The following is a 27,101-nucleotide window of genomic DNA, read 5'->3' as shown; positions in this document are numbered from 1 at the left end:
CCCCGCCTCGCTGGCAGGCCGGGGCGCACCCGCCTGCCAGCCCCTTCCCCGCAGCCGGTAAGGGAAGCTTAACAGTTGTCCCCTTCCTCGCTGACGAGCAGGGGCCCCCGGTACCGAGCCCTGGTAGCTACCTAGAAGCAGGTCTGCTCTTCCTCACTGTGGAATAGAGCCTCCTGGAGCTCCCTTAGTACCTGTTTAGGGGAGAGACGTCCTCAGACCCCAGTTTCTGAGGGTTGTGAGAATAACCCTTACCACCTGCTCCCCCCTGCTACTGAGGAAATTTCTTCCCCAGGCAGAAGAGACAGCCCTTCTTCCCCACACGAGATAGTAACAGGGGAGTCTTCACAGAAGAAACCCCATATGCCCAAGAGGGGCAGTTCCCAAGACAGAAATAAACAGGAGCTCTGGATACCTAGTAATTTTAATTATTTACATCTGCTCAGCAGGCAGCAGAGAAAGCAAAGCAAGAGAGAGAAAGCAGAGGCAGATTTAGGCATTCTTCTTCCCTTTTCCAGTTGCTGTTAACCACTGGAGATAAAGGTAATTTCCAATACTGACCTCATCCTCCTTCATCCCAAGGAAGATCCCTAATCCCAAGAGCATTTTTTTCAAATATCCTGTGCAAGGAGAGAAGGCACCTCTCCCAGTTACTGGGAAAGGAAGAGGCAGATTTCGCTGATAATATCCACAGAGATAGCAAGAATTCTTTTCAGAGAAAGAGATTTGCCTACCCTTAAGGACAAGGTGCACCTAGAGGAGAGAGAAGGGAGATTTACAGGTAGGGAGATCGGGGAAATTGATCTCTGAAATAATTGACAATCAGTGAAAAGGCTGTCTCCCAGGGGGACACCCGTTTAGTAGTTAGCTGTCAAAAGGGAGAGAGGATCTCCATCCTAGGATAAAACCAGCAGTTTTAGGGCACTGACAATCCCAAACAGATTGTTCTAATAGTCAAGATCCTGATTTCATCCACAATCTCTTCGCCCTCAAAATATTTCTTGAAGAAGCTCTTGCAATAGCTGACAGCAATGCTCTGAGGATGGGTCTCAGAGAAGGAGTGTGAAGGGCAGCACCCCAGAAACCAGCACTGAAGATAATCCACCTTTCTCCAGAAAATCTTCCAGAGTGAGTGACCACATTATATCACCTCTCTATTCCTAGCTGTCCTTCTCTTTTGCCTTCTGTCCTTGTTTTCCATGCCTCTTCTCTCACTATATCTGCTTTCCTTTTAATCTTTTCTCTCTGTTTCTGAATGTCTCCCCAGCCTTTTTCTGTGTTGTCTTTCTCCATCTCTCTCATCTAGCTCCCTTATATGCTATATGGAATTGACCTGATTCTTTCCCTCACTGTTTAGCTTGTGGGAGACCTTAGCCCTATTTAATTGCAAGAAACCTCTCTGCCCTTTCCCTTCTACTTTCTGTCCCTGGTGTATTCATCCTAGGCTCAGCCTTTATCATCACCGGTGTGAAATGAATTTCTGTCATTTAGGGGTCATTGAGAAGGATAATACTGGCTAAAAAAGCATTGAGGAGGCGGGAGCAGTGATTTGTAGTGCTTGTGTCCAAGGGTGCACCCATGGGGTTGGAGTGTCAGTTCTTCCCCATGTGTGTCCTACTATGCTTGTAACTGTGGGAATAAAATCATTGTGCGATGCAGACCTTGCTGTGCTTCGGACCTGAACGTACAGATCCCAGTGCTAGTACTCTGAGATGTGTCCCCTAATGCACCTAGGGGCTGTGGTGTGCTGTGGTGCTCAGGGGCCTGGGAATGAAAATTGTGACAGCGCTGGTGGAACCTGCTCTGAAAGCTGAAAGAAGCCATTCCGTTGCCACCAGTCTTCATCTGTGTTTTATGCTGTGTTCAGGGGCTTGGAATGTGAATCCTAATGCTAGTGCCGTGGTGAGCCAAGCTGGCTGCTTTTTGTAAATGAGGCAGTTAATTTCCAGTTGCAAATGAGTATTCTGACACTAACGTAGTGATTTCCTGAGAAGTCAAGTCTGAGGGAGACTTCATCTCAAATGAAGCCAAAGCAGATTCCCACAGCAGAAGAATCATGCCTAAGGATGTCTCACCTGAGATATTCCTGTTTCTGTTCTCCAGTGAGATAGCAGTGAGGAAATCCAAGATCAAAGGGTCCTTGACCAGGACAGGAACCCTTCTGGAATCCATTTGGGAGCACAATGGTTAACAGGGAGTCCCTGAAGAAGGGATGCCTTAGTGTAATTTGCTAACAAGATCAGACAAAAGATGTCAGGTCCCTCCAAAGTGATTCCCCATTTTGGCAGATAATTTTGACAGAATAGCTTCAGAAGGTGCCTCTTTCTAAGAGAAGGCTGAACCATGAATCATACATATGTTCTGGGGGTACTGTTAGATGCCCTCCTACCTGTTGCCCTATAGTTATGCAATCAGCCTGTTTTGAGTACAGCTGTGTTATCTAGCATAAGGGAAGAGATAACTGAGGCATTTTGGCCTTTGTACATTTAAGGGGGTAACTGACTTTTCATGCTCTTGAGGTTAATTTACCTTGCGCTGCCCCCTTCCTCACAGTAATGACTTGACATTTTTCAAGTGCTTGTGGCTCTGATGGATGCCAGGGCACTTTACAGAATATATATGCCAGCCTTACAAAATTCTGCTCTCCCACAATTATCTTTCTGTATATGAATTGGTGTATTTCTTCATTGTTAATGGTAACGATTAAGATTTTGTATTTGCTGCCTGAGCTTTAAATATTCATGACAGACATACAAGGCTGAAAGTAGTGTGCCGTAGAGTAATTGTTATTTATTTGTTAATTGCTGATGGGGTATTCAGTGCTGACTCGGACACACAAAATTAAGACAGTGTCTGCTCTGAAGATCTCGTAGGCAAAAACACATCTATACAAAAGCTAGGACATACTGATAAATTTAAGGAAGGCAGTAATTTTTAGAGAGCATAGCTCTTCAGTGTGATCATGGTATTTACATCAAATGTTTATCACAGGCAAAAACGCAGCTTTCTCCGAGGTGGAATACTGCAGCTGTTCTGCACCATTTATTTGATACAAAAGTATCCATAAAAGAAAAAGGGAGGCTATTATTTATCTTCATAAAAGTGCAAGGTACTTTATAGACACATTTAAATGAAAGTCCTATGCCTTTAAGAGTTTACATTAAGAATGTTAAACCTGAACACCTAAAATTAGACTTTAAAAACCACATTTGGGTACCTAAGTAAATAGCCTGATTCTTGTAAGTGCCCAGGAATGTAGAGTTGACTTCAACAGAAGCAATGAAGTCTTCGACGTTTGAGTAAGAGACACTTCGTTATGTATGGGTTTGTAAATTTAAATTTGGACATTCATCCTTCCTTTTAAAGTTGAAGCAGTCTGATCTTGTCCTATGTGCACTCTGCTCCCATCTGAGAACTGTGTGGCATGTCTCAGGTCAAGCCCTTAAGTAAAATGAAAGGAGAAGGTCTAGAGAGTTATGGGAAAAGGATTACGTTACTGAAAGATCATGAGGTTATATTAATGTTTAAGTATGTGTTCTTTAAGTTCTTGGGTTTTATCTTGAAATCTGGTTCTGCAGGCAAGTTTCTAGAGTAGAATAAGGAGTCAGAAAAGTTGGAATGAAATACAGTGAACAGTTTGAGGAGTTTGGGTATAATTTCCGTGTACAAGATGGGATTGTGACTACTGTAGTGCTTTTTTTTTTTTCCCCCTCCTATAAAAATACAGCTGAATGCTGGTTTCTCTTGTGAAGTTTTTTCTTACCCCAGAGGTATAGGTACCTTTGCTGACTACCTCCTCCCCTAAACTTCAGCTGACCTTCATATAGTGGGAGATCCAGTCTGCATCATGGTTTGGATCTTTGGCCCTTTACTTCAAGTATCAGAAAGGAGGTATGGTTAATGGCACCTGTGATATGGACAGCTGTCCCTCAAGAGCAGGACCGAGCTGATTATCTCATTTTACACAGCTGTCAGACAAGAGTTACATCTTGGTCATTAGCAACCAAAAGATGCAGCGCGTTTGGACTCATTTTTCCATTTGCTTCTCCCAACCTTGGGTAGAATTGTAACCAGTGACTTTCACACAGAACCCTCTGTGTTTTGCAGTACTCCATTTGCAGAATCTGTTGATGAGTGATGCTTCAGAATTGAAACTTTAAAAAAATACTGTTTCTAGCATTTTCGGTCTGGAAGGCAACTTTGAAAATATGAGTAATGCCCAGATTAATGGACAGCCTAAAATGGTATCTCTGAAATGTTTGAACGCTCCAGTTGTGTTAACTCTGAAGCCTAAAGAAAAGCATTTAAATCTCTGTATTGCTGGCTGTTGCACATTGTGTTATTTTAGCAAGAATATCCATTTGATGTGTTCAACCTCCAAATGCATATCATCTTGGCAGGAGTCAATATTGCTGCTTGCTATCTATTCTGTTGTTGTTTCCTTCTTCCTTCTAAGGGATGCACGATGAACTTGAAAATCTGTAACGTATTTCTGCCCTGCACTCATGTTTTCACTTTTAAAGGCAGTCTGTATATGTGTATTACTGAGAGAGAGCAAGGCATGCTGCAGTATGTTTTCACAATTAATTAATTGCAAATTTTCATTTTAAGTTTGAAATGAAAATGCAAAATGCTGGGAACGTTTCAAAATTTGGAGACCTCACAACAGAGTTTAGGACCGATTTAATGCTGTGTCCTGGGGTGCTTTGCCAAGGTTTGGACTAGACTCTCGTTTTATCCTTCTGTCTTTGACCTGCCCCATCCTATTATGAACCTTGGAGTTGCTGCCTTAAAGGTGGACGATGAACAGATTTTGCTAGTTCCTGACCATTTGAACCCTTTCCTGAATCCCATACTGGGCTTCCTAGCATATCCTGTCACAGTCAGGTTCCTCTCCTGCACCTTTAAGGCCCAGCATGTTTCCACCCCGCCTACTTCTTTACTCTCATTTCCTCCTACACCCCACTCCTCCTCCCAGTTCTCTATGTACTGCTCTTTGCATCTCATTTTCCATGCTGTCCCTTTGGCATTCTGTCCTGTGGTCCTATAAGCCTAAAATGCTGCTTCTCTCTTCATCAAGCAAGCATCCCTTATCTCCTCTCTAGGATTTTTCACTGGCAGGAATCCTTTCTCACTACATGTCACAGGCCCTGCTCTTACTTCCACACCTGCGTTTTGACCTGTTCTTGCTTTGGCTTTCATTAGATTATATGCTTGTGGTTTTTTGGTTTGTTTTTGTTTTTTTTTTTTTGTCTCAGGTTATGTCAAGAAACTTGTTCTTTTTTACTACTATATAACAAATAGAATTTTGTTCCTCTGAAAATAGCCAGTTCTGCTAGGCTGGGGAATGGCGCTTTCTCTATAATGCATCTGACTCATTTATTCTCCCACCCGCCCTTCTCCCCTGTCCCCTTCCCTTCCTCAGGAATAGCTGGATTTTAGTTGATTAGAATGAAAAGCCCTTGCATTACGTTCTCTGGTTCCTTCCAGCACTTCAGGATCTTGGTTTTGAGAACTGGAATGAAAAATTTGTGCAAGGCCCAGTGCCTCATTCCTCATCTTTCTAAGCTGGTCAATTTACATGATGTGAAGTCAAGAAATAAGGGAATGGGTGTTCTTTTTTGGCCCTTTTTTATATATAAGAGAGACTGAGTAATGAGAGAGAGGGGAGATGACGAGTAGAGCTTTTATACCTTGAGGAAAAAAATACTTGCTTTTTTGTTTTTTTACAATTAGCAATTCAAATTTTGTTTATGCTCTTTGCTGTATAAAGACTGTCGCTGATTATAGCAGAAATATGTAATTACTGTTTAAAGTTCAAATCTGAATAATTGAGAAGGAATCTGAACTTTTTGTGGTCACAAATTAAAGGAGCAAATTTTCTGAATTCTCAGTTTCCCCCAAAAAACTATTGTTAAGTAAAACCAAAACAATTCTCCGTCCCCATCAGGAACTTGCAGAGAAAAATAAATAAGCTGCTAAAATAGCTACCTCTGAATTTCCCTTTATCTCTACCTGAACAAAGCAAACAAACTTTGAATGTAGAGAACTGGTCTCGGATTTGGGAGACCTGTGTTCTCTGCATGGTTCTGCTACTCCTTTGCTGGCTGACCTTGGGCTGCGCACTTCTCCATGCATGGCTTTACCATTTATCCTGGAATAGGTTATTGATCCTTTGTAAGGGTTCCAAAGTATCAGGATGAAAAAACAGCCTTTATACAGGCTGGCTGTTCTTCTTGCTGTTGGTTACCTTAATTACAATGTGATATTGAACTCAAAACCTCTAGATTCCGCGTTTTGTGGCATTAAGAAACAGTGAAAGCATAATGCCCAAATTAATTTTTTTTTCATGGAAAGACCTGTGACCCCAAAACTGAAAGATCCTGTACCACGTCTGCAGCCTAGAACTGTTTTTTAAGTTGACTTAAGTATAGATATTCTGACTCCCTTGAAGCTTCTCCTAAGATCTTTAATGACCTTTTCTTGGCCAGGTCTCAGGGTCTCTGTTCCATCTTCATCCTTCTTGGCTTCCCTGCTGTTTTTGACACTTGATCATGCCCAGTCTTGAAATCTTGTCCTCCCTTGACTTTTGTGTCAGTGTTTTCCTGGTTTCCCTCCTACTGTTCTAGTCATTCATTCAGTAGCTTCTGCACTAAGCTATTCACCTTCTTCCTTTTTTTTTTTTTTTTTTTTTTTGTAAGTTAGATGCAAAGACCTATCTCTGGTATCCTCTCTTTGCTTTTCTTTACCTCCTTCATGCCAGTGATGTTAGATTATGCAACTTGGCATGCTACCTTAACATCTTTTTTGAATGATTTGCTGCAAGCTTAAGATTTCTGAGGCCAAGACGGAACTCCAGAAAGCTCCTTTGAGATTTCCCTTTGTTTCCTGCTTTCCTCTGTTGCAAGCTTCCACAGTTGGGCCTATAACATGGGTTTTCTTGCATTTTTCTTGCTCTGGACATACAGGATAGGGGCTCATCTTCCAGTTTCATGGCGTGAATCTCCTGCTTCTTCTTTCTTAGTCTCTTTGGGTAATCCTCATGCTTTCTCCTTCATTTACCATCTTGGTTACTGCTAGCTGTTCTTGCTGGCCTCTGACAATTGTGTTACCTTCTCGTCTTGTTAAAAACAAGTATCGAAGCTATCCTCTTGGAGTGTTTTATCGACATGTTGCCATCTCCCCCTTCACAAGCTTGTTTGTTGGCTATCATCCACCCCATAAGGTTCCAGCTTCTTGCACTCACTCTAAGGGGCCTTCACATTTATGTTTCTCCCTATCTGTTGCTGTCTGTTACTGTCCTTTGCTCTGCCAGCAACACAAGCATGACATTGTGCTTTTCCATTTCTTGCATGAGCATCTCTTCACATTCTTCCTCAGCTGACTCATACCTTGATATGTATAGGAAAATTGCCAGCCAATAGAGGCCAGACATACTGGAAACTACTTATTTGCATATTTGAAAATTGTTCAAAAGGCCTAAGTGATACTCAGAAGTAGTTTCTTGTTACATGTACCCTCCTCTCCCTGGCTTCTTTTGTAAAGAAGTATGATTACAAAAGTAAATAAAGATCATCATCAGCAAAGACACAGCATCTCAAAGGCTAGGATGGTCAGGGTTGGAGCAGAATAATACTTACTCGCAGTTGAAAGGTGGCAACTGCAGCAAGTATGTGTGTGGAAGAACGGGGCTTCTTTCAGTATCTGCAATGAAATGAACAGGAGATTCAGTTTGAGGATGATACACAAAATGGAGCATTTTATGAGTAGGATGCAGAAAGCCAAGTAGCAATACTAGAGTTTTAAGCCAGAAGAAACTGTTAATGGGCGTGTGTTTCCTTGCTAGTGTGGTTCTGAATCCTCTTGACCTTCAAGCTTGGTACAGATCTTTACAAGTTTTGAGCCTGGCTAGGGATTGTCAGGTGTTTTTCTCCTGTAAGACAGTTCAGTCAGTTTAGTTTGGAATAACAGCTAACACAATAGTGAAAAGGAATCATGTTAAAACAGCGGTTGAGACCTAATTTATGAGCTTCACATGTATTGCTTGATTCTTCTGATCATTCTCCAACTTCAAATTCAGCTGCACTTCGCTTCCAAACTCTTCTTTAACAGGCTTTTCTACAGCGCTTTGGTAATCTTAACTCTGGGAGCATCTGCTGTATGTACATTTTGGCTGTGTGGTATCCGACTAATCTGCACTTGATACCAATTTCCTTATTTTCTATGAATTCAGTACGTAGTTCTTGCTAGTGCTTGATACCCATTTCCACAAGTGGGACGGGGTGGGTTGTGGCTTGTTTTAGCAACTATTGCAGAGTTCATATTGACTAATCTATTTTCAGTGGTTCAGCTTTTGGTGAACAGGTTCTGACCACTTGCAGTCAGATTTTCATTTTCACTATGCCTGGCTGGCATTCATTTAGCCCCGGGAGCTCTCTTACATAGGAGCTTTGTAGTATTACTATTATTAAACTGCAAGGTTATCAGTCATTTTTCACTGATAAATCCATTTTTAATGAGAATAAGAATACAGTTTTCATTTATAAGTACATGTTGCATTCTTTTAACCTGGGTTTCTGTACCTATCTTTGCAATGATGTGAAGATCTTCTGAGCAAGATACTCTGCGTGCTCATCTACTTCTGATGTTGTCTCTAATTTCAGAGACAATCTGGGTATCATATCAGTGTTTGCATATCCTGTACTGAAGGTTTACTACTGGATGTGATGCTGATAGGCAGCTAAAATTGAAATCCTTCTCTACAACTGGGTGCTCATGCAGGGCTGTGGGAAATACCTTCTCTTACTGGTTTCCAAGGGAAAATTTCGTTCCAGATATGTGCCCATAAATTTGAATTATTCCAAACCAATACCTAATAACCTTTCTTAGTGTAAGAGTAATTGTTCTGTTAATATTCTTAAAGCAAATGCCAAAGATTTCTCTTGTCTTGCCTTGGCGTAAGTTTAGAATTACAGCTCCTACTTCCCATGGTAAAATATTGCTTAGTGGTACTGAGGGTGGAGTGGTGCTGTAAAGGCATTTCTGCTGTGGTGATATATTTTCACTGTGCTTCTTCAGAGTGCGTGGTTTACTTTTTACTTCAGATTTGTTATTGGGAGGGTTGTCACGGGACATTTGCCTTATTATTAGAATAAATCTTTTATGGTAGTCTTATTACAAAGAAAATAATTTTCAGCTCAATAATATTTTAGGCATACCAGTATTCTCAATATCATTTGCTGTTTCTTTTGACAGGTATTATGTATTCCCAGTTTCACTTACACAGCACCATAAATAAATAAACTAGTCTTAACTTTGAATGTATATTTCAGACTGTCTGAGGGGTCTCTGCAATGTTTGTGTGGTATTTCTCTCTGCATTTTTGCTGCATGTTTATATAGCAGACAACAATAATATTTGATTAGTTGGTCTTATTAAAATCTGGCAAGGCACTAGCTATGCTTAATCCTAGCCTTCTATGCCTGTAAAGATACTGTCTCCCTTGACATGAGAATATTTTAGACTTTGGCTGTTATGCCATCTGTTGATAACTTTAAATAAGCAGGTCAGGTTTTGTAAACTATACCATTTTGTCAGTTTCATACAAGACTAGTACATAATTGCTTCTGGAATTGGATCCTGATGCACTTCCAACATGGGGGTTTTGGTGACTTTATAGTCCCCACAAGACTTCATGCTTCATTAATACGAAGAACACATGCACAGTCAGTGCTGTTCATTCATTAAATTCAAAATACAAAATTATACCCTGCTTGTGCACCTTTCACAAAATGAAGGGAACTGAAAGGTCCTATGTTAAAGTGTGCCATTAGGATATTTATGTAATTAGTGACTATTATGAAAACATTTGTTTTCTTTTTATTTTTCCTTGAGACTTAATCTGAATATTACGTTATTAAGATTTCTGTTTGTTAAAGGAAAACCGTACCTGTATAACAATTTAATTATAACAAAACAATTAGTTCAATGATTTGTGTTAGGCTATGCATGGTGTAAAAGTTTTCATCTAACTCTGATTTTTCAGTACCATCTACATTGTGTTATAACTTTTAGCAAATTTCCAGTTCAGGATGCCATCATTACTGTACCGCCTGTGTTCTTTTACACAAAATAGCATCGAACATTCAAAGCCGTTCTGTCTTGCACACTAAGTAGTTTTGAGCAGGGGTGTAAAGTCAGACCACTGTGACATGGACAGGTGCAGATTGTGATAGTTCATATTTGTATAGGTGATACCACCCGGTGGGCTCTTAGGTGACAGTAACTTCCTTTGGTTGAATTCTTTTTTTCCTTTGTGGTTCATGACTAGTGAGAACTGTGTGCCCCTTATTACCACATCTGCAAGCCTCTAGTTTATAGGGAAAATGTTTTTTTTTCCCCAAAGAAGGGAAACATGGTTCTAGGGTATGACGATTTCTCTTACCTCTTTACTCCAGGGACTGGTTTTCATCCTTTCACGTGGCACTGCAGACACAAGTGTAGTTTCAAACTGCAGTGCTTTTCTTTTGGTTTGCTGATATACTAACAGGACACCTACTGCTCCTTCCAGGTTAAGTTTCATTTTATGAGCAACACCCAGCAGCCTCTCTCTTCCTTCTGGATTTGATTCCAGAAACTTAAATATTTCCTGAAGGCTTCTCACGAGTAGTTACCAAAATGATGGATAACAATTTCAGACTATGCAGGTAACCACTATCCTTTTTTCTGAAGATGTTTGCTTAGAGAAGATTTTTAAGTGTTTTGGTTTTGCCCTCTTAGTTCACACCTCCTTATTATTGAGGGAAAGCACACATCTTAAAATGGCAAATTTCTCTTCCTGCCAGAGTTAGCAAAATCGATTCTTTTCCCCTTTCTGTATTTGCATAAGAATACAGGTTTCTTGCATGTGTAATTTACACAAGTTTGTCAAAACTGACTTTTTCCATCAAAGTAGAAGCTGTCTGTTTCCCCATGCACGTAGTATTCTTATGTGTTACTCTTCTTCTTTACTTTTTGAGGCAGTTTCCTCTAATTGACATCCCGCTCGCTTTTGTGTTTCAGAAAGGTTGCAGTCAAATGGTTCTTTTTTGCCAGTTTGTTGGGTTCGAGGTTTTTTGTTTGTTAACGTCAGAAGCTAGGTGTATCTCTGAGTATATTAGATGGGTATTGTTTGTTAGATCACTCGATCTGTGTTTCAGGCACCTAAATAGAAGCAGCCTTATTTTTATAAATGTTCTACAGCAGTGTCTCTCACTGCTTGGTAGTCTGTTGTGTGTTTCTTCCTTCTCAGAGTTTATGTTGAGAAACTGAAGTTGAGGCTCCTTTGAATGTTTTGCCAGTAGTGTTTCATTGGCTTGGAATAGCAGCAAATAAAGCAACAGTGAAAGTAAATATAGAAAAGTAAATGTAGAGATTTATTCTAGAATATGCATCTTCCGTAGGCTGTGCACAGCGTAGTATGACTCTCTGCTTCAATTCTAACTGATTCTGACTGGCCAGCCTTTGAGTTCAGCCTTAGAGAATGTTTCAGGCTATAAAGGTTTATTAACTGCATTCAATATGACCCTTAGAGTCCTGTTCCCCACATTTCATACATTTTTCAGTCCTGATATATAAGTAGCAGTGATCTTGGATAAGATCTGACTGGCTTAAAGCAAGCATTTGCAAAATAGCAGGGCAGGCAAAGTCCAGATTTCTTCAGTCCAGCGGCAGGGATAGCACACTCTGATAGACAGAAGGCTGCCGTGCATTTTCAGCCTGAGGTTTGATTTGCTAGTTGCAAATATTCAAAGTAAGGCAGTAGGTTTCCTGGGAAGCTGTAGGGAAGTATTACTAGTCCCAAGTGAATTAGTGGTTATTAAAAGGTATTCAATGATAGGATTTTCGCTTATGATTAATACATTTTCCTTATGAATTAGAGAGATTCTCGTCTGTTTAATTGTAGTTTTGGATCACTGTTTGGGTGTCATTTTTGCATCCGACCTGTCTTGACTTGGGGTTGTGCTGGAACTAGTTAGTGCTTGAGAAATGAATACTCTGCAGTCAATTTCTAGCTGTTGATGGTGGTTATGACTTGGCTACCTTACCCTTGGTTTTTAAAGTCAGGCAAATACATGAACAGATACTATTTACCATGCAGAGACGGAGATTATGAATTCTGGTCTTCAACTTTCTTTTTACTACTTCAAAGTCAATTCTGGCTTGCTAATGTGATAGGATTTTTTTTAAACACCCCTGATTTCAGTTCAATGTGTTTGTTAGTCATTAGGGGTCTTTGGCGTTTTTGTTTGTTTGTTTGTTTGAGTGGGTTCATAAGAGTGTAAAAGAAGATTTGCGAGGCACTAAAGTGGGAAGGGAAAGTTGGAAGAATCATCAGCTGCTCTGGTTTGGCTGCAGCCTTGTTTTATTGTACCATTAAGTAGTGTCAAGCCGGTGTACTGCTTGGATCAGGTGAATGAGATACACAGCACGAATTATAGAAAGTATTACTGTTATAGTAAGTATTCTTTCAAATAATTTAGTAGCCAATTACACCAAATTATTTTTGCACTGATAGTGTTCTGGAATTGCCACCTTACGTGAGTTTTGACCATGCCTGATTATTCCAGATCCCATATTACTGGGATATAAAATTATAAATCCAGTAACATGGTCAACTTTAAACTTGGAAAAAAAGACTTATTCCACTGCTTTGAAATTTCCCATATGATTGTTACTGGGTCCAAGTCTTCACTTTCTGTCCTAAATTACTGTCTAGCATATGTGTTTTTAAGAAGCTGCTGTATTTTACTGAAAAGTAGGTGTTTCAGTGCTGGGTGATTAGTATATGTATATGCAGATTTTTTTTTTTTTATTTAAGATTTTGGGATTTTGTTTTCTTGTCAAAGATTTTTATAAACCAGGGAATGAAAATATGCAGATTCTTAGCGTGGGTGTAATGTGACCCAATTCTAACCTTGCTTGTCTCCCTGGCAAGTGTATTTTACACAAATACGCAAAAGCTTGTGTATTTGATGATTGGCGTGTTGCATATCAACCTTACATTTTACTGCATAGCCAATCATCTCAAATGCTCTACTGACATAACCTGGGCAAGTCTGAAGCTCTGTGAAAACTGCAGTGTTTTCTTCTGCTTCTTGAATTTCTGGTGTTTCAGATTGGTGGATGGGAAATTTGTATTTATTTTACTTTGGATTTGTATTGTTAACACAACTGATATTTCATAATCATTTAACATGCATATGATAAGCAGCAGTAATTTGTTCCCTGATTGCACTGTGGAAATTAAAATTTATATGAGGCACACTTAGAAAATTAAGCATTCAACTGATATCTAGTTCATGTTTGTTTACTCCCAAGTTGAATACTACTCTTAGTGAGGGCTGTACCTGTAAAGTTACTATGCAGATGTAGCTGTTTTGCAGTGACATGGATACCTCAGCAGTCTGTCCACCCCACTGGATAAAAATACATTGTTGCTTTATTCTGTATAATTCGGGAAGGAATAGTGCTGCTTTTTTTTTTTTTTTTTTTTTTTTTAAATTTAAAATGGTTTAGATTAGATCAATTCAGCCAAAAAGAGCTGTATTCAAGAAACAGCAGCTTGAGGAGGGTGGATAATGGAAAGCCTTTTGCAGCTCTGATTGTCTAGTTAGCTGCGTAGCAAGTAGTCATCGCTATCATATGTGATAGTGTGGCAGATAAGTAGATAGATAAGTTAGTAGCAGTTGGGCTTTTCCTTTCCTCCACAGACAGAAAAATGTTTCCACTCGCTACAGATACTGTAGCGCTGCATTTTTACTTTTCAGTCTGTGTGTGCATATGAGTGTGAGTGATAATGTTAGCTGTGCAATTAGGAGGTGTTTTCTGAGCCCTGGGCTTTGGAGTCACTGCTTGTGGTGGTTGAGGGATGGATTTTGTTGGGGTGTTGTGTAGGTGTTTGAGCCCTAAGAGGTGTGATGAGCACATGTGTGAAAATGAAAGGTTTAGCGCATACAAATGTGGTGGAGTGTAGACTCTTCAGTGCTTTTGTGCTGTGAGAGCACTTCAGTGCAGAAGTGCAAGGTATAATGTGTATGGTTGTGGAGAAAGAACGGGGAGCTTCTCTGTCAAAATGCTGGGTGCATCTGTCTCTGGAACTGTGCATCCACACTGTGTTATTGTCAAATACCTATTTTTAGAATGACTATCTAATTGGTATTCATGCAGATGGGTGTCTCCCTGTCTCATCTGATCCACTCATCTGAGTGATGCACTCGGTGGGAGGTGTCTGCTGATGAATCTTCCCTAAGCAGAGTGTGTTCATGTCGGTCTGTTCTCTCTTACATGTATGCCTGTGTTTAATTTGTTACCTGAGTGTGTACATAAGTATGTGCATGTGTGTTTGTGCCTTTACCTTTTGTATGCACTAGCATGCTCAAAGACAGTATAATCTAATGCTCTAAAAAGATTAATTTCAAAATGAAAGATGCAGCACTTGCAGCCCTTCAAGGCATGATTCTTCTCTTTCTGCAAAGCATAAGTGCAGAGCAGTGCAGGTTGTGGTCGTGGAAACTTAGCTACTTCAGTCCAGACTTCAAGGGATTGCTCCTAGTATAGTGATGCAGCCAGTTATGAGTAAGAATGATGATCTTTCTGCTGCCTTGACTGCTACAAAAGACAGCATACAAGTTTGTGTGCTAAGTGTACAAGTTCATACAAGTTCATGCTGCTAAATGTTTTCTTCATACAAAATAATTGTTAAGTAGAAAACCCTGGGTACAAGTGCTAGCCATGTTGGACTGGTGTGTTTTATTTTTATGAGGGGAATTAAGTAATATTTATGGGAGGAAAGATCCTGAGTCTGTTTCCACTCTGGCAAACTTGTGTGACTTTAGACAAGTAAGTTTTTCTTGTGTCTCAGATTTGGGGAAAATACTTGCCTGTTATATTGAGAATTAAGCAAGATTTAATTCAATAAAATGATATGTATATTTAGGAAAAATAGGCTATGGTAGGCAAAGCTTTAACTATTATGAGCTTAATATAGTCTGTTCCACCTCAACATGGTAGATGTAATTATCTATATATAGTATTATGCATGATCTTGGTGTTTTAGAATGAGATCTGTAATCCTAGCTCTAAGGAATAGATTCATTATAGTGTCACCTGATGCAAAAAGACAGGCTAGGCCTCAGGGAGAAGTGAATTTCTCCCCAAATTAAGATAGTCACAGTCCTGACTTTTCCAGATGATCTAATAAACTGTGGTTTGTATGTGGCATGAAGGAGTATTCCCTTTTAGCTATGATTTTGCTCTTACCTGACACAGTAAACCTACTGGATTACAGGTAATCTTGGTGGAGGGTCCCAAGGTTATATTGCTGATGTAGTAAAGGAGTGAATGTGATACAGCTGCTGAAAAGTCTCCACTTCCTTTGGCTAGATCTTAGTTCTTTACCTGGGAACAGCTGGGATGCTCTGGGTAAGACTGTCCTAGCAATGTTACCATCAGCACTGTCCCAGCTACTATCAGCAAGGATGGTCCTCCCAGAGACACAGTCATAGGCTTTTTTGGATGATTCTGTCTGGCTGTGAATAAGGTATATGAAGTAGGATGATCTTCACATGGGTATTTGTGATGGGGGAGAAGCAGAGGAGGAATGCAAATGGATGTTTCTGTTCTTAGGGTTCACCTTCTTTGTATTTCAGGAGTTACCTTTCTGCTCCTTTCTCCTCGCAGATACTCCTGCTTCGAGCATCATGGCCTCTGACCTGGAAAGCAGCCTCACTTCCATAGACTGGCTCCCACAGCTTACTTTAAGGGCTACTATTGAAAAACTAGGGGGTTCCTCACAAGCAGGACCTCCAGGGGCTGCCCGAAAGTGTCCTCCAGGCTCACCGACAGATCCCAATGCCACCCTGAGTAAGGATGAGGCTGCAGTGCACCAAGATGGGAAGCCACGTTACAGCTATGCCACTTTGATCACATATGCCATCAACTCATCACCTGCCAAAAAGATGACGCTTAGTGAGATCTACCGTTGGATCTGCGACAATTTTCCCTACTACAAAAATGCCGGTATTGGTTGGAAGGTGAGGACTTGCTTTGCTAAAGTACCCTTTTTGTCTAATTACAAGACTTACTTTCTTAATTCTGTGCAAAATATCCTCACTAGGCAAAATAAAAAGACAGATGTGAAACTAAGTCCAGCTGGAGAAAATGCATATCTGGAAGTCACATTTTCTGTGACAGTTTTTTTAATATGTATATGGTGGCTCCTTAAGAAGGAGCCTGCAAAACACCACCACCAATAACCAAGAAAAACAAAACAAAAACCCCCACAAACCCACGTCACTACCAACCTCTGCATCACGCCGATACTATCTTCATTGCGCCTTCTGTAGATGTATAGGTGGTTCAGCCCCATATTATTCATCCTAATCCATTGCTCTCCTTTCCACAGCTTCTGTTCTGCTCTGTTCCCAATATATATAGTGAGCTTTGGCTTTTGAGTATGAACCATCCTTCTGTTTTCTCTACCTGTTCTCTGGCATACTCAGAAGGGTGTATGTTTTTATTGTAGCACTTACCTGTATCTCTTACTCTGTCATCAGAACTCTATTCGTCATAACCTCTCTCTGAACAAATGTTTTCGGAAGGTGCCTCGACCGAGAGATGATCCTGGGAAGGTAAGAAATCTGCATGCTCCTGGGCAAGCAATTTAAAACTGCAAGGAATAAGCCGGGGTTGCCCTTTCTAACTCATGGTTGGAATTTGAAACCTAAAGTGTAGGCAAAAATGGAAGCAGTAGTAAGATTTACTGCAGTACTTTGGCTACAGAAGCATTCACTTAAAAGGAAGCTGTAAAGGGGCCTTAATGGTTTTAGCAATTATTTTTCTTATCTGTAATCTTCGGTTGCTTTCAAAGATACTGGAAGAAGGAAAAAAATGGGGCTAACTGTACTTTATTAGTTTTGTTTCTTTTTCTTCTTTATATGTAAAATATGGGTCTAGTCCAACCTGTTCTATTATGAAAGACCGTAGTAGCTGCTGGTGAACAGCAGGACTGGGATGCAACATTATGGGTTTAATGGAAGTGAGAGCAGAACTACTACCTATTTAGACTGCAGAACATTTGGTGTTCGGCAAAAAATGTCACCATCAGATAGTTCAAATCTGTAGAAATTATTTACAGGTAAAACTCAAGAATTTAGGAATTTGTTGGCTAAGTAAGGGCTAATAAAGTTCTGTTAATATATATAGATTGTAAAGAGGAATTGCTAGCAAAACCAAGACTTGGCATGCAGTATTATTACTGTTAAAAAAACCCAAACAAACAAGCAGAAGGAGATGGTGGGGACAGAAGCTATGTATTTAGACAGAAAAGTTGTCTCCTGCCTCCTATCCTAAAGGGCCACTTGCTCAGGCCTTTTATTTCAGGTTATATTTAAAGGACTAAGTGGTTCTCAGTTGGCATCTATAAATGGAAATAGTGTATCTTTGAAGATCACTGCTCAAAAATACCATTGATTATACGGCTTATTCCAGGAAATCCTAACTGACTTCAGTGTACATGTTTACAGGTGTTCATTGGCACGTTGGGCTGGGTTTATAATGAAAACCTGTCCTGTGCTTGTCACTCATTATTCAGATTTCGATTGGAGGTTAAAATAAGCTAAATCACACTTCAGAGTTGTCTTTATACTTATTCAGAAAAAAACAGATGTAATTATAGACTACTTTATGTTGAAAGGGACCTTTGGAGGTCAACACCACCCCACCCCTCCCCCACCCCCCCCAGACAGGGACAATTAGATTGGGTTGTTGAGGTCTATGTTGAATTTTGAATATTTCCAAGGATGGAGATACCACAGCTGGGCACTTGTTCCAGTGCTGCACCACCATCACTGTGAAGAAATTTTTCTTTATACCCAATTGTAATTTCCCTTGCTGTAACTTGTGTTTGTTGCCTTTTTTTCTCATGCTTTGCATTTTTGAGAAGAGTTTGATTCTGTCTTCTTTATAATCTCCTTACACAGCTGAAGACAGCGGTTAGGTCCCCTTAGCCTTTTCTTGTTCAAGCTAAACAGATCCCTCCATGTGAACAGCTTGTACATCACGTGTTTTAGTTCTTAACCAACATGGTGGCCCCTCTTTGGATGCATTCTAGCACATCAGTGTCTGTCTTGCACTGGGAACCACCCAAATGGGCACAGTACTCAAAGTGGAGTCTCACAAGCATGAAAAAAGGGCGATCCTCCTATCTGTCTCTACCCAGTCTGAATACTGAGTTGGTTCTCATCAGTCACTAAAAAATTCATGTTGTGAGGAAGGTACTGAAGGGGGTGTATAGACACAATAGAGCTGGCCTAGCTTGGATCCAAAACATCCTTCATTCTTCTTAGTGTCCTGTCTCGGCGCGATGGACATGTAGAGCATTCTGCCTTCCACCAGTAGCATCATACCTCCTTATTCAATACAACACAGTGCAAGAGAAGAATTTCTTTCCAACACCCAGGTCTCAGTTGTCTGATATTCTGGAGGGTGGTCCTTGTGGTCCTAAAGTTTAGTTAGTGCTGCATTCTTTGAGTCTGTAGCCCCCTGCTTCAGGAATCTCTCTGAATTAATCATGCATTCACCAATGGGTCTTCTTTTCAGGGCTCTTATTGGACCATAGATACGTGTCCAGATATATCTCGCAAGAGGCGGCATCCTCCAGATGATGACGTGAGTGTTGTTCTTTCCAGACAGCATGGATCAGGAGGGGTAATTCCCTTCTTGTTCCAAGGAGTTCTTCCAGCACCAGACCATGGTATCATTTTGGGGGCAGGGTGTGCAGATGGGGAGACAAAGGCTAGGACTGAATGAACTAGCATGTACGTCCTGCTGATTGGCTGCTGTTGCTGCTGTTCAGTAGGAAAGTCAATCTTGTTTAAAGTCCTTTATCCTGACTCTTCAGTGACTAAGGCCTAGTCCTCCTGTTTTCTAAGCCATGAACTTCTATGGTGGGGGAGCTGGCTTCCCATCTGCAGTTTCACTTCTCCATCTGTTCTTGATTTCTGCTCCTTTCCTTTTCTCTTTCTTCCCCATCCACAGATACCACAAGACTCCCCAGAGCAAGAGGCAAGTAAAAGCCCCCGAGGGGCTGTTCCAGTCAGCACAGAAGCCTCTTTGCCACCCGAGGCCACCCCTCAGCTGTCGCTGCAGAGCACCACCCCCTTGGCGAACTACAGTCAGGTCACCAGCAGGGAAAAGAATAAAAGCCTTATGGGGGGGCAGGGCGGGGGGAGGGGGGAGGAAGGAGAAGGAGAGGGGGAGGAGTGCGTGAATGGAAAAGCAAAGTGGTGAGAAGAGAGGGAATCATGAAAATGGTGATATAGAGGCAAAAATAAGGGAAGAGGCTGAAATTGCAGAGACAGAAAATAAGGAGGAAGTGAATTTTAACAAAGGGCTGAATGGAGATAAGGATAAAGGCATAACAGATAGCTGAAGAAAAGGCTGGAGCCAGCGTGCTGCAGTGTGGTCGTTGATTTTCCTCAAGAAAAATGGCATTTGGGAAGATTTGCTGGGAGATGAGCTAAGTGATATGGGATATCAGTGCATGTTCTACCTGTATCTAGTCTCTGGATCGCTGTCCCAAGTTATAAAACCTAGTACAAGCTAAAGGTCTTACTTCTGCCTTCCTTAGCAGGGTGCAGGGCCTGTGGATGTTGCCTCTACTGTAGCAGGGGGGCAGGGCCGTGAAGGGGCTGATGTGCCACCCCCGCTGTACAGTGCCAACCATGACTTCAAGTTCTCCTACTCTGAGATTAACTTCCAGGATCTTAGCTGGTCCTTCCGAAATCTCTACAAATCCATGCTGGAGAAATCATCTTCCTCCCAGCACGGTGAGTAACTGTATGCGTCATGTGGGGTGGGCAGGTATCTGCCCACACAGTCTTGTCCACTGATCTATCCTTGGTATCTCTCAGATCTTTCCTTGTTTAGGAGCCCGTGCAAACAGACTTTCCTTCTTTGGCATACTGTAATTAGTTCTGCCAGGAGCAGATAAGAAATCTGCATGTCCTTTATCTATTGCTCCCCCTAGTTCTCTCAGAATAAAGAGGATGATGATTTAAAAATACCTTGTGTTGATACAAAAGCAAATACTGAAATGGCAGAAGCTTAGAGAAATGAAGTCCTGAAGAAAAGCATGTCGGAGAAGTATTCACAGTCTGTCAGGCTAGAAACCATAAGAGGGAGGGGATTGTTGCATGTGGAGTTTCACCAAAAGGAGAGTGGAAAGTCATCGTTGTTCAGATCTGTTAAAACTAGGATTGTACAAGGCCTTGGAGAATTGAGCTTTGTGGATTGAGAGCATGGAAGAGAGAGTTTACAACGCCATTCACGCCTTGCATTTCTGGGATTGAGGAAGCAGCCACCAGAGGGCAGAACCGCTGTAGGGATGAGATGAGATGTCCACGGGAAACACTTCAGAAAAATCTTTGGTCGTTGTTCTTGCCTTTAAACACTCTTCTAAATATTAGTCTGATGTAAAAAGGAATATATTAGATGAGCCTCTCACCTATGCTGTCAGCCATCATAGAGTGCAGGCAAAGTTTGCTACTCTAGGAGGAGCCTCCTGAACTTGTGGCTTCAGAAATAAAAATTTATTACTTTTACTGCTTTCATCCTGCCGGCACTTGAGATTCCTAGTAGGAGCCTGTTGTGTGAGGTGTTGCAGAATGAGCAAGCCCCACAAATTTAGAGAACAACCTTAATTCAGTGTGTACCTCTGTTTGTAAAAGCTTAGTGGCTGGCTGTGTTTTTTTTTTTTTTTTCTCAAGTCTTCAGCTGTAAGGTAGTCTAGGAAAGCTTGAGGTTTTTGAGGAAATTTTGTGGGCAACTTTTGAGTCAGGATGGCAGTATTCATCCTCTTGCCCCATCACGGTAGTAGGATGCTCTAAGGGTTGATTTTGGATGTAGTGAAAAACTGAGGCTTGCTTGCGGATGGTCAAGTAAGGGCACTCAAAGTAAGAAATGGGTACCTCTGGTTAGTGACATGTAATGCCCTTTGCTGTGATTTTTTTCCCGGAGGTTCCACAGTGTAAGGGGAGAATGAACAAGGAAGGCAGACATAATCGATCTGCTGAGTTCCTGATATGGAGAAGAATGGAGAACACCTGATGCTCTTGCATGTAGGGTGTGCCTGAAAATACAAGAGGGGAGAAATGACACTCCTGATGAGTCAGGAGGAATGAAAATAATAAAGGAGCCCTGATGCATGCAATGTGCTCTGTGTACAAAAGAAGTAGAATGTGTGACCTCTAATGGTCTGTGTGAGGAAAAATTGTGAAGGTTCCTGACCAAGCTGTTTGTAAGATGGGAACTGAAGGCAGCTTTTAGAAACAGCAAGTCAGATTTATCAAGTTACCAAACATTTTCTAACTGTTTTGTTGTTTAAGTTTGCTTAATGTCATTTATAGGAAAACAACATGTCAGGAGAGCATAGGTTACTTTGGTAAATATAGGAAAAATTCAAGGAGGAATTTAAGTGCCTAACTCTGTACCAGAAGTTTAAATCCTGCTGGGGCTTTGTTGTAGAGCCTTTTGTTTTGAACAGAATCTGGAGCATAGGGAGGACATAACTATGCAGGTGACAGTTGTTGGCAGCCTGCAGAGGGCACTCCAAAAGCTTCATAAATAGCAGAATGAGCAGCGTGAAATTAGAGATGGATACTTTAAGCAGAGGTCTGATCTAGGCAGCTCTTAAAGCTCCCTCCTCTTTATTTTACTTGGCAGGTTTCTCTTCTCTCCTTGGTGACATGCAGCCCTCCAACCACAACTACTACATGTACCAGCAGCAGCAGCAGCAAGGCCCCTCATCAGTGGGTGCTGCTCCCCCACTCCACACTCCAACCCCAGAGGGTTGCCCATCACAAGGGGGAAAGCAGCAGGGTGGTGAAGGTTATGGCCCTCCACCAGTGATGTCCATGCACCCACCTCCAATGCAGCATGGAGGCTACCACCAGCATCAACAACATCACCCGCACTCCCACCCACAGCAGCAGCCACATCAGCACCAGCAGCAGCAACAGTCACAGGCTTCAATCAACAATGCTGGCTTTGGTGAGTCAGGGACGATGGAAGGAACAGCTGGGGAAAAGGGAGCAGAGAGGACCCCCCAGGCAGAAATTCCACAAGTGATCATTCCCTAAGTAGTGCCTACGTTGTGTGAGGGAGAAGGGTGAAATCCAGTTATGATTGAAATCTGAGAGGGAAATTTCTTCCTTACTAAAGGAGAGGAGGATACACGCACAGTGGGTTTGGGATTCTGTTTAGGGATGAAGATAAAGTCAGGGGCTAAACGACAAAGGAGGCACCGTCCCCGGTCTTCCAAAGCAGAAAGGATTTCTAGCTACTGTAGCATCAGGCTCTTTGGTGAAGAGGGGTCAATCATTTTATATTATGGGGTGGAGGGAAAGGGTGGTCTGTACTGGAATAATCTTGTCCCCATTTCATTCCAGCATTTCCCCCTGATTGGTGCTCTAACATCGATTCCCTGAAGGAAAGCTTCAAGATGGTAAACCGGCTGAACTGGTCTAGCATTGAGCACTCCCAATTCTCAGGTCAGTGTTGGCCTAGTGACTAGGTCTAGTAACTAGGGCTGTAGTCTAGAATATGTGAGTGCTGTGCCTGGATCTTTTTTTTTGATGTAACCGTGTCAAGTCCATGGGTTTCTCAGTGACTCAGCTCTTCTGTTTGTAAAATGAGGTGTCCTACTTCGTGGGTTCTGTTAAAGACCCTGAAGCACTTGAACACTTCAACAATTTGGGGCAAGGGGAATTAATTCATAAAAGTATGTCAGAAAGCTAACTGAGATTTTTCCCTCCTGCTCTTCACTCCCCTGCCTGAGTCAGTGAGACAGTATCCTAGATGTGGAGCTCTCCAGGAGTTTGGTGACAGATTCAAAGCAATGAAGTTGGGTTTGTGGGGAGAAGGTAGGATTTAGGGGTAGAAGACAGAAACTCTTTGCAGGGAAGACCACAGTGCAAGTGCTGTCCTTGACATTGTCCTTTGTCCCCTGCAGAGCTGATGGAGAGTCTGCGCCAGGCTGAGCGGAAGAACTGGACGCTGGATCAACACCATATTGCCAACCTCTGTGACTCCCTTAATCACTTCCTTACCCAGACTGGTCAGCTTCCTCATCTGGTTGGCCCACAGCAGCCCCCCCGAATCTCTGATTCTTGTGCCCTGAACAGTGGCAAACAGGAGCAATCCATGAACCAAGGTAATTAGGAAGGAGACTAAAATGATGGGTAAATGAAGGTCCAATTCTGTGAATATCCTAAACTACTGGCTGCCTTGCCAGGCAATATAGCACCAAGCAACTCAGGCTGGGCTGTTAGAGCTGTTCATAGCAACTCAGCTTCCTCTGGCTTTAAAGAACTAGGATGTCCTGTGTCTGTGGCCCAGACAGACCGTTATTATGCGATGCATACCATTGACAGGCAACCTCTCCAGGCAGAAATAAATTTTAAAAGTAAACTCATGAAAGGAGGAGGGGGTGGTGGTTTTTGTAGGTGACTAACAGAAAGGAATGACAAGGTAGAGAGATTGCTGTTCCAGATGGCAGGAGCTGTAGGAGCTGTAAAGACGACAGCTCTTGCACCCATGTTGGAGAAATACTGACTGGGCAAGAAGTAGGAGGATGCACTCTGAGGACAGCCCAGAGGATATCATGTTCTTGATACAACTGTGATGGTGTGTGTCATCTAGTACTGAACTAAATGGATGATATTGAGCCAGCTTGTGGTGTTTCTGGATGAAAATTTTCTTCTTTTATAATAATAGAGAAACTCCTGCTGGTTCCAGGAACAAGATCCCTGACCAAGCTATAGCTTGCAGTTAGAACCCAACAGCTGAACATCTCCTCAGTATCCCGTGGGTCTGAGTGAGTTGCTCTGTGGCTGAGCTGCCACCCAGTCATGGCCAAGACAGCTGACTAGAACGTTAACAGGGGTTTTTTTTTGGTTTGTTTTTTTTTTTTTCTATTCCTTTCCTTTCACAGTGAACTCCTATGGTCAGCCCCAGCCTCCCCATCTCTTCTCCGGGCCATCTCCTATGTACCAGATTTCCACCCAGGACTCTCCAGGATATAATCGCCCAGGTAAGGGGTTATGTTAAGGGATATTATACCAGTGAATGTTAAAGAACTGGTTCCGAAGCCCTTTGTGCATTTCTCCCACAGCACTTACTAATCAAATGGAGCACTGAGGTAGAGAGGGAGCCTGGACTGCAAGGGACCCTCCATTTACGGCTCTGCCATAGCTCTGGCAAGGTTTAGGATTTCAGTGGCCTGATTTCTTTCACTTCACATAAATAGTCTTCTAGCTCAGCCTCACCCTCAGTTGGTTGTTTGAAGGCAACTTTACGTGAGAAGCTTCTGTTGATGCTCTATCAGCAGTCAGCTGTAAGGAAAGTTAAGGAGGCTGAAACTTAACCTCTGTGGAAGCTGCTGTGGAGAATTTAACAGCAGACCACCTGCAGACATTGGTAGATGCTGTCTGACAGGAAGAAAATTGTGCCAATAATGTTCTTGCTTGTTAGACTTGGAAGGGAGAAGGCCTGAATCCCTTATGCTTTCTTTTGCCCAAGGGCCCGCTGTGAAAAAGCATGACATTTTTTATTCTAACTGTTCTCTTTCCTATCTCTTCTTTTTTCTTGTTTTTGGCTCAGCTCACCATCTGGTCCCTCGGCCTCCAGGACCTCCTCCAGGCGCCAATGAGGAAATCCCCGATGATTTCGACTGGGACTTGATCACCTAGCGAGTTACAGACTTGATAGCCCGTCCTTCATGAAGGACGTGGGAGGGGAGGGGGACATGGGGTGAATGGTGCCAGCACCACCCTCCCCAGCCTCCCTGCCTTGCCTGTATATAGATATATATTCTCTATCTCTGCCAGAGAAGCCACCGCAAGATGCTGCCGAAGATAATCCTTCCTTGCGTCCTGTTTTATCTTCTTTTTCTTCTTTTGTTTATTATTATTATTGTTATTATTATTATTATTACCAATAATTGAGCACAGCCCTCCCCTCCTCTGGTGGCCTCGGACGCATCAGATCGGCTCTTCCGTGTTGCGTGGCACCCTGTGGAGGGCAGAAAGATGAGTCCTTGGTGCCATGAAAAGACCTCGGAAGGCTGAATCCTCGTGTGCATCTTTCTCTGCCTCATTTTGCGTTTAACATTCCCTCTTCCCCTGCAGGGTGGCCGGTGAATCTGTCGTATTGGCTACTGGAGTGAGAGAGCCTAGTGGACCCTGGGAGCCTGTAGTTATGTTGTTTCGTAAATGTTGTAAAGGTCAGGGGGCTAAAGGGACACTGGAGGGGTGATCTCAGCTCTGTGAACTTTCTCGCACCAGCAGGAGAAGCAAGAAAAGAAGTAGAGTTCCCGAGTACAAAGAGAGGGTAATCCCTGAGGTAGGGAGAGCTGAACTGAGCTGAGCTGGGAGGGTAGGTCTGAGCTTGGAGAAAGGAGAAGGTAACAGAGATGGTATTTCAGCAGAGAAGTTGGGTTTCAGAATGCAGTGCCACCTGTGTGGACTGAGAGAGATTTTGAGGGAATCCTGACCTATTTTCTACACTGCCTTTTGCAGCCTCCAGGTGAAGCCCATCAGGTAAAAGAAGTGGTCAGGGGTGTCACATGTGATTCAGCAAATTCTGTTCCCCAGAGCTTTTAATTTCGCCCTACCCCTTCAAGCCCTTCTTCAAAATACGTAGTGAGGCTCTTACTTGCATATGCAAATTTGGAAGATTTCTGCCATCAGTATTTGTTCAGTTGTTCTCTGGCCCTCTGCCTCGCATGTTTCCTTGGAGGCTGTCCTTGCCTGTGGCTGGAGAGTGTCTTGTTGTGTAGGTGCCAGTTCTCAGTCAGTGGCTCCCACTTCGTGGATGGGCTGACGGTGGGAGGAGGAAGCTGCTGCTCAGAGCGGAGCTTCTGCTTAAGGGGCTGGACCCTCCAGTCAAGTAACGGGGAGGCCCTTCCCAAGCGGTTTTTGTAAGAGGTGCGTTAGAAGAGAGGGGACGAAGCAGGGCAGATTTTTAAACCAAACAGCCAAAGAGTATAGTATAAAAGGGAGGAGGGAGGGTCAGATCCCTTGCGATTCAGCTGGGGAGATGACGGAATCTAGTGTAAGTCCCGAGGGATGAGTTTTGTCAGCACTTGCAAATCAGGAAGGTGGAAAAGGTGCAGGAGCAGGAGTGAGTGTTGAGATGCCTCCTCCCCAAAGCTGTGTTCTGTGTTCCCCTTTTTTCTGGTGTGGCTCTGTTCTGTCAAGCCTCTTGTTTCCTTTTACCATTTTGTAAAGCCTCCCCCCAGCCCTTATTCCCTGTTTACCAGTGAAGGGAACCAAGATGGAAACAAAACATGGCCGCTTGACAGACCTGGGGCAGGGGCATAATAACCTCTGCTCTGACTGCAGGAACGTGGGGAACTAGCATTGCTTTTTCAGTTTGCTGTAGGGATGAAACAGTTGGATCTTTGTCAGGGAAGTGGACAGAGTCTCATTGTATTGGGGGGGGCGTGGAACACTTTTGTTTCCTTTTTTTTTTTTTTTTTTTTTTTTTTTTCCTTTTTTAAGTGTGTATTTGGGGGGGAGTTCGTCATTGAGTGTTTCCGAGAGAAATGAGGAATCCCAGAGCCAATTTCAAGATGGAGCCAGCTGTTCTCTCTGCTGCCTCGGGATGGGAACGATACAGCCAGGAAGCACGCGTGATGGGTGTCCATGGAAAGTGGCACCAGAGACAGGAAACCACGGGAGACAACCTCTGGTAGGTGCCACTTACTGCTTTGCAGAGGACGTTACCCAGAGCCGGCCCTGTGCAAGTCTGAAAACACCACCAGAAGAAAACCAAACCAAGATGGCTCCTTCTGCATATCCAAGTGCTCCTCATTTGCGTATTTGCCTCATTTGCGTATTAAGTTGCGCCTCATTTGCATATGTAAATACATGCCGGTCAGTGTGCAAATCGGCCTCGTTCCTCTGCCCCTGAAATAAATGTGCGTTGTTAGTGCGTGGGAAGGCATCGGGTGGGTGGCGTGGAGCTCTGCAGGGTGTGTGGGCACCGGCCCGCGGGGAGGGAGG

General features: G+C 42.6%; 1 protein-coding gene across 4 annotated transcripts; it reads left to right on the top strand.

Annotated features, from left to right (window-relative positions):
- The first annotated feature begins 6 nt into the window (after positions 1–6).
- On the top strand, positions 7–27,090 carry FOXJ2 (forkhead box J2). 4 transcript variants are annotated; one of them, XM_035890506.1, is made up of 11 exons: positions 7–1,125; positions 15,718–16,070; positions 16,593–16,667; positions 18,637–18,705; positions 19,075–19,215; positions 19,667–19,865; positions 21,760–22,086; positions 22,485–22,586; positions 23,048–23,248; positions 24,029–24,127; positions 24,697–27,090. In XM_035890506.1, the coding sequence occupies exons 2-11, from the start codon at positions 15,738–15,740 to the stop codon at positions 24,783–24,785; spliced, it is 1,635 nt and encodes a 544-aa protein (XP_035746399.1). In that variant the 5' UTR covers positions 7–1,125; positions 15,718–15,737; the 3' UTR covers positions 24,786–27,090. The 4 variants fall into 4 exon arrangements, with proteins under 4 accessions (XP_035746399.1, XP_009633234.1, XP_009633233.1 ...); XM_009634939.2 differs by having other exon boundaries at positions 7–1,129; positions 19,670–19,865; XM_009634938.2 differs by having other exon boundaries at positions 7–1,129.
- The last annotated feature ends 11 nt before the right edge of the window (positions 27,091–27,101 follow it).

This window comes from Egretta garzetta, unplaced genomic scaffold, assembly GCF_000687185.1.
Source record: "Egretta garzetta isolate BGI_Z169 unplaced genomic scaffold, ASM68718v1 scaffold363, whole genome shotgun sequence".
NCBI classification, from domain to species: Eukaryota; Metazoa; Chordata; class Aves; order Pelecaniformes; family Ardeidae; genus Egretta; species Egretta garzetta.
The sequence above is the reverse complement of the archived record's forward strand: the minus strand, read 5'-3'. Positions and strand labels throughout refer to the sequence as shown.

Coding starts and splice junctions, on each gene's coding strand:
- FOXJ2 (XM_035890506.1), top strand. CDS start 15,738: ATGGCCTCTGACCTGGAAAGCAGCCTCACTTCCATAGACTGGCTCCCA. Junction 19,866..21,759: donor ATCATCTTCCTCCCAGCACG/GTGAGTAACTGT, acceptor TTTACTTGGCAG/GTTTCTCTTCTCTCCTTGGT. Junction 24,128..24,696: donor TCCAGGATATAATCGCCCAG/GTAAGGGGTTAT, acceptor TTTTTGGCTCAG/CTCACCATCTGGTCCCTCGG.